The sequence below is a fragment of the Triticum dicoccoides genome, chromosome 6B (assembly GCF_002162155.2).
Source record: "Triticum dicoccoides isolate Atlit2015 ecotype Zavitan chromosome 6B, WEW_v2.0, whole genome shotgun sequence".
NCBI classification, from domain to species: domain Eukaryota; kingdom Viridiplantae; phylum Streptophyta; class Magnoliopsida; order Poales; family Poaceae; genus Triticum; species Triticum dicoccoides.
In genome coordinates this window covers 52370242-52377337 of record NC_041391.1, presented here as the reverse complement: position 1 = coordinate 52377337, position 7096 = coordinate 52370242, and the positions used below count along the sequence as shown (strand labels likewise).

The following is a 7096-nucleotide window of genomic DNA, read 5'->3' as shown; positions in this document are numbered from 1 at the left end:
TATATATATATATATATATATATATATATATATATATATATATATATATATATATATATATATATATTTAGGTACAGAACAAACATGATCATATATATTTTCTATTAAGATTTTGTATATATGCCTAAACTATATTTTTGTAGTACTATAACTTTTATTGAGAATTTTGAAAATGTCTGAATCTATAAACTCAGGAACAGGTGCATATGGACATGAGTTCATCGTCCTTTGTACCAAATTTTTGGGAGAATATATTATTTTGTGGAAACTTTCTTTGAACTGCAGTTGTATATTCCATAGACATTACCTTCCATAATATTATCTTCAGCGTGATTCATAAAATGAGTAGTGTGAAGCCAAAGTATATATTTGTAAATGCTATCAGTAAAATATGTTATATTGAAAGTAACATCACAGTGACTCCATTGATATTCTTTTTGTTTACTTCCAACATACATCAAGAGAATTTGCATTGATCAAGACAGTAAAAAGTAACAATATCAATAAGTTGCAGTATCAAAATTTCGAAATTGCACTAAAATTAGATGGCAATAGAATATGTAAGGACACACATGCTCATGAAAACTGAAGAAGGCTAGTTGCTATCAGGACCGAAGGTACTCAGCTTGTGATTGAAGCAGTGTACGCAAGAATGAAGTCAGAGAAAACTAGAAAATACTCACTAGTGGCTAAGAGAAACTCCAACGCGGATCATCAAATCCCCCATAAATGTGAGGAACGAACAGTCCGGACATTTTTTGCCATCGAATGGCGGTCACAAAACTTGTCCAGCCCGGCGCAGGCATCCAAAATCCAACAACAACCGAAACCAAACTAAGGAGAGGATTGGGGGAGCCCAGATGTCTGCCCCATCGACTCAGGCACCCCAGACCCACCCAAAACCCCGTCTGCCGCTGCATCTTATCGCTCTCCGCACCACATTCATGCCAGTCAGAGGGGACATAATTAAACGGGGCGGCTTTGTACCTACATTCATGCTGGCTGACCAGCCATTCACCTGCCGACATTCACAACAGTGTGGCGAATGAGAATACTAATAGGGCGCTCCACATTCAACCAGCCGCTCCGCCCGCCCCGACTATTTACGATGGCCAGCCATGGCCCCAAAACCAGACCTCTCTGTGCCATTCTCCCACCATCCAGGCAGCCATCCGCTGTGGTCATGGCCCATTCCTTTGCCATGTGGTACATGAACTTCACGCTGGTGTGCCTCGCCCAAATCATGTTGGAGGTTTGTGATGCGGAGGCCTGAATTCATGCTTGCATTTATGCAGGCCAACCATAGAGATCTCCGGGGCGTTCCGAGGAGATGGAGGAGGGCCACCCATGGCCATGGCAGAGATCATCATGGAGTTAGCGCCAGTGTGGAGCAAGAGCCTGCATCAAAGGAGGACCGCCGGTGTCCAGGTTCCGCATTGTATAACCAAGGCAGCACTATGACCCGGTGCTGGTGGAGGCGAAGGAGGAGGTGGCGCTGCACCACTAGAGGAGTTGCCGGTCTCTGTGTTCCATCTTCTTCAGGAGGAGCAACAACTACGACCTAGCACTCCTTGAGAAGCACCGGCTAGTTGAGGACCAACTCTCGACGGAGTGGACGTCCAAAGATGTCGGCATGGCCATGTCCAAAGGACTCGAGTATTGTCGACGAGTAGGAGCAATGATCGATTCCATGCATAGTGCCGCACCATATGTCGCGAGCGCTGGCAGCTCCTCTACAATGAGATGGAGCGCAACCGCCTCATTGACGTGCTAGAGGTGATGACTAACAACGCGCCGGACCAGCATGGTGATTATGGAAGCAAGGCAAACGTTGGTAGCTCCGCCTCATTCGCACCAGCACACAACAATGACAGGCCAGTCCGTCCGGCATGGGGATCGTCGACCCCACCTCCACTGGCGACGATGACCAGGCAGACTCTGATGAGGAGTAAATTTTTTAGGGTGTTTTAGATGTTTTAATTATGGCCTTTTGATATGTATTGAAATATCTGAAAATCAATGCAACATCTGGTGTCCCGGACATTTGGAGTTGTTTGTTTTCGCGATCCGCGTTGGAGTTGCCCTAAGCCTTAGCGAGTTCTAATCATATTGGACAGGACCAAATAAAAATAACATCAAAGTCCAAAATGGTGAATAGCAGTGTGCCACACAAAAGAAGGGAAATATACAAAAGCTTGCATTCATACCCGGCAGTCCTTGTGCTCGGGTTTTCCCACAGAGCATATTCAGAACTGGAGCAAGTGACAACAAAGTACAAAAAAGGTGAATAAAGGAGTGCCACACAAAAGAAGAAGGAAAAATACAAATGGTTGTATTCATACCTGGTTTGTTCAGTAGTCATTGTAGTCGGCTTTCCCCACATAACATTTCCATAACTGCAAGGAGAAGTGCAATGTGTTAAGAGAATTACTAGCAAATGTAGTCGGCTACAACAGAAAAGCTTTGGAAGTTAAATTTTATGCGAAGGAGGAAAATCATCAGAATATAACCAGAAAAGCCCAAATTCCCAATATAATGATATTAATTCGTTGATAGCAAGTAAAAATGCAACATGAAGTAATTCCATAGGGCAATATACTAGATTTTTGTTTGCGATGAGATACACAGAAACTTTGTCTGATTTTAGTGTTAGAGATGGAGATGTGACGTGCCACAAGTTTAAAACCCAGCATAGACATACCTGTTCATTGACGAACTGCTCTCAGCATTAGGATTCTGGGCGGCAGCAGCGTCCTTACCATTCAATTCAGCCAATAAGCTTAAGTTCAGAATATTAATGAAGTCCGTAAAATTCTTGTACAAATCTTTATAATTCCTGGTCTGTACTTCAGAGAAGAAATCCTTCACACTATATACAAGGAACCAGGGTCAAAAACTCAAAACTTTGAACTGGAAGATCCACGTGTGGATAGAACTATTCAACAGAAGGCCAGCCAGCAGAGCAAGTACCCAAAAGTATTTTACATAATAATGATAAACTAAACACGACAGAATTTTCCTGTTGGCTGCACCGAGTCTTGCTTAACAAAGAAACTAGAAATGGATTCAGTACTACTTACTTCACATTGTATCACACCTGGACAATATAAGTCCATAACTTGGCCAGAAAATCATACTCAATTGAACAAAATAAATTTTTATACTACAGAATTTTTACCAACCCAAGTCATCACATAGTAGAATAGAGTAAGCACACCAACAGGTTAGCAGACTTAATAAACAGGCTATATAAATTCATCTCATTGTTACTTGTCTCTATAATGTTGGTTAATACAAGTGAAGCTACCTAACAAAAAGAATGTGTTTGGTACCAACTCACTGACTAGCAATGCTCATGTGCATCCAACAAGCAAAAAAAAACATCATAGTAGGTCAACCACCGAAGTAGTGTTACATATATAAAATGTCTCCACACGTAAAAGAGAACATGGAATGTGTAGCAAGCTGCAGTATGGTTATAAATCATATGTCCAAAGAAACGGGTCTTGAGTTCAAATGGCATGGCTTATAATTCATGTTATTATGTTACCAAATAGTTTAGTCAGCCCAGGTGACAAGGATGGTGATAGAGAAAGCCGACCATCACCATAAACTGAAATACGTATAGTAGCAAAGCAAATTTCCAATTTATCCCCACTTGTTAGTAACCAAATAACGAGAATGTGAACATATCATCACTACCGAGTGAAATATTTATTGGAGTGAAGATTACCACATAACGTAAGTTCATGTCTTAAATCACAAACCATATTTCCTGTGTGAAGCAAGTAACATGTGTTCTAGTAAGTTATACATTGCTCTGACATAGTTTAATGCTGCTACTATCCATCGTGTTTTTAGAAAGTTATAACAATAAGCAAAGCACATAAATCTAATCAATAATAATCTAAAACAATAATAACAAGACTGGAACATACTTTATCTGGACATGGAAGGGTTCCTCATGTTGTGCCTCAAGATCCATCGCATCAATAGCAAGGAAGTCTGCAATCACTACACATTTCATGAAAATACACTTCTTCTTGCCCTCCTCCTCATCCTTGGAGTACAAAAAGGCATAGCAGTTGTCCATACTGTTCCAACCCTCAATTCCAACCTCCTCGCCTAGAATTAAGCAAAATAAAAACATTACTTATATGATTAAAGGCTCGCAATTACAATAAAATTCAGGACTCACTTTCCTCTTTCATCTCACAAGTCACAACAGAACATAACTTAATTTCCATCGAGTGAACCAACCACACACACTTTAAACTCACGTTAGAAATTTACACTTGGTATATTCCGGCTAGAATGACTGGTAAATTAGTTCCACAATGCAACCAGGAAAAAGAATTCATGGGTTCCATTCGTTTAATGACAGGATATTCCAGCTCTCAGAATTATTTAACATAATGCTAAGTTTCTAAATTTAGATGTCTATTTCCCACCTATTAAGATCAGTTTTGACTTGAAAATAATTGTAATTTTATCCCTCCTTGAAAATTATTTAACATAATGCTAAGTTTCTAAATTTGGATGTCTATTTCCCACCTGTTATGATCAGTTTGACTTGAAAATGATTCTAGTTTTAATGACCGGCTAATTTTAGATCAGAACATATAAACATAAACTCCAGCTCAAGGAGCGATATTCTCTGATTCAGAAATCCAAAATACTAGCATATTATATTACTACCAGAGAAGATCAAACCATAGACCATGAATCTAGGGAAGGGACTGATTGACTGAATTTAAGTTGACAATTAAGCCGTTAACTGTTTGACTTAGGGACAAATTTCCCAAGTCAACCACTCCCGAAATATAAGAAGCAGCTACTGGTTCAGGACCTTGCACCATTAACACCTAAATATAGCCGAACTATCAATCTACATCTATCCACTCGGGAAATCAACCCGAAAATCATCATCAGAGATGCCTTTGTTAATTTCACAAGAATCTAAAGAACATGAATTAGCAATGATGTGACTTCTGCAACATTTCGAGAGAGTGAATGCACATACAATACACAAAAGGCATTTTTTAAGAGGTTTAAACTCTTGTTCAATAGACAGGTGGCGCTCCAGCCACGTCGGAAAAAAATCCTTGGCCAAAATCAGATGAAAATAAATGTGTAACAGAAGTCGTGCAAAATTTCATTCGAGAATATTTCAATCCAATCTAAGAAGACTTCAACATTAAAATGTAACCTTGGTACTATACAGTTAAAACCAATCACTTCATCACTGGTTCAATTAATAATTTCTAACAGAAGGAAGTGGTTGAATTTGTGAATACGATGACAATCATGTGCAAGCATCAGGAAATGGTTGTTGAAGGTTTATGTTATAATTGATGCACAATCTGTAGTTCAAATTGAGTTTCAGTTACATGCATGTGTTAGGACTATTTTTTGTAACCAAGTTCGTTTAAGGTTCAAAGTACTAGATATTAGCTTTTGGTATGTTATGCAGGCCAAGCACTACAACATACTGATCTACTCAATTGAAAAAATTCTACCATGTTTAGCGAGCACAGAGCAAGGCAGCCGGTAAACAGTCAAATAATTAAAGAGAGTCAAGCATGATGAGGTGACTGGAATTTGCTGGATGTTTTTGATGATGGCATGGCTCGTGATGTCATTATTATTTCTATTTCTTTACTTGAAAAGTAATGTGCGGGATGAATATCAGGAAGGCCGAGTGAATCCAGCTGACTTAGGCCGTCCAATTCCGGCAGCTATGAGATTTATGTAGGGTAGAGATAAACAAAGGTTGCAAATTCAATGGTGGATATTCTCATCATAGCTTTAAATAGCATGCTATGTGATTATATGTTTGACGCTTGTAGTGTGCTATGCGATGCATTTAGCGTGAGGCCCCTGCAAACCAATAGCACCGAGATAACGCGCTATTTAACACTATGATTGACATGGTATATCTTTAGGCGGGAAACGAGAAGGTGGGGCGGTAAATCCAAACTCGAATCTGGTGTATTAATTATGGTAATAGAGATCGATGTTAGTATACATAGAACATGACACTGCAATGATCAAGGAGTACTTATGTAGTTCCGTAGCATACAAAGAATTGAATAATAATCCAGTGATCCAAGTCTGAATCCAGATCGGTTCAATACAGAACTAACGAAATTTAGCGTAGTAACATACAGCGCACTACTAAGCTCAGTCACAGAGGCAAATTTGAATTATGAATTCCAAAATAGGAATTTCACTCCACTGAATGGATTGAACTGCTAATTGCAGATTAGAACATATGAACATAAACTCCAGCTCAAAAATCGATACTCTGATTCAGTACAACTTTTTTTTTTTGGATGGAGGTAGTACTAGCTACCAGAGAAGATCAAACCATAGATGCTAAATCTAGGGAAGGGACTGATTCACTGAATTAAGTTGACAATTAAGCCTTTAAACTGTTTCACTTAGGGACACATTTCCTAAATGAACCACGCCTGAAATAGAAGAAGCTCCTACTGACCTTGCACCATTTACACCTAAATATAGCTCAACCATTCATCTACATCGATCCACTCGGGAACTCAACCCAGGAATCATCATCAGATATGCAACAAGGAGCCCTAAACATGGGTCAGTCAAATCCTAACTAGCAGGCTACTGTACGGTCACACTAGAAAACACATATATACGTACATAACATAACGAGTAACCCCTAGGGCTAAGGGCGTAAGGCGGAACGCACCTGCGGGCAGGGGGTCGAAGAGCGCGGAACGACCGACGGCGCAGAGGGAGTATCCGTCGGCAAGGAACGCGGCGTTTGCGGCGAACGCGAGGCCGTCGTGGGCACCGCGGAAGAAGGGGCACGCGGCCCTCACGACCGCCATCGCGGCCTCGGCGGTCACCATCGTGGAGGCGGTGGTCTCGCGGTGTTTCGGGGGTTCTGGTGAAGTACCTGTTTATTGACGAACTGCTCGAGCAACGGAGGGAGCGAGGGCGGGTCGGGCGTCCGGGCGCGGCGAGCAGCGGAGCCAGTGACGCCGGGTTGGACGTCGAGGAAAGGCGGGAGACTGCGGCGGTGATGGGAGGGTGTCCTGGGGGAACGGGGCGGGGGCGGGGC

At 41.2% G+C, this 7096-nt stretch overlaps 1 protein-coding gene across 1 annotated transcript in view; it reads right to left on the bottom strand.

Annotated features, from left to right (window-relative positions):
* Nucleotides 1–6884, bottom strand: part of LOC119320707 (probable proteasome inhibitor) — an 8798-nt gene extending 1914 nt beyond the window's left edge. The window contains exons 1-5 of the mRNA XM_037594678.1: nt 6722–6884; nt 3939–4125; nt 2702–2869; nt 2343–2396; nt 2190–2252 (exon numbers count right to left, since the gene is read on the bottom strand). Of these exons, the coding sequence (XP_037450575.1) occupies nt 2190–2252; nt 2343–2396; nt 2702–2869; nt 3939–4125; nt 6722–6884 (635 nt within the window). The remainder of the gene's footprint in view (nt 1–2189; nt 2253–2342; nt 2397–2701; nt 2870–3938; nt 4126–6721) is intronic.
* Between the last annotated feature and the right edge of the window lie 212 nt (nt 6885–7096).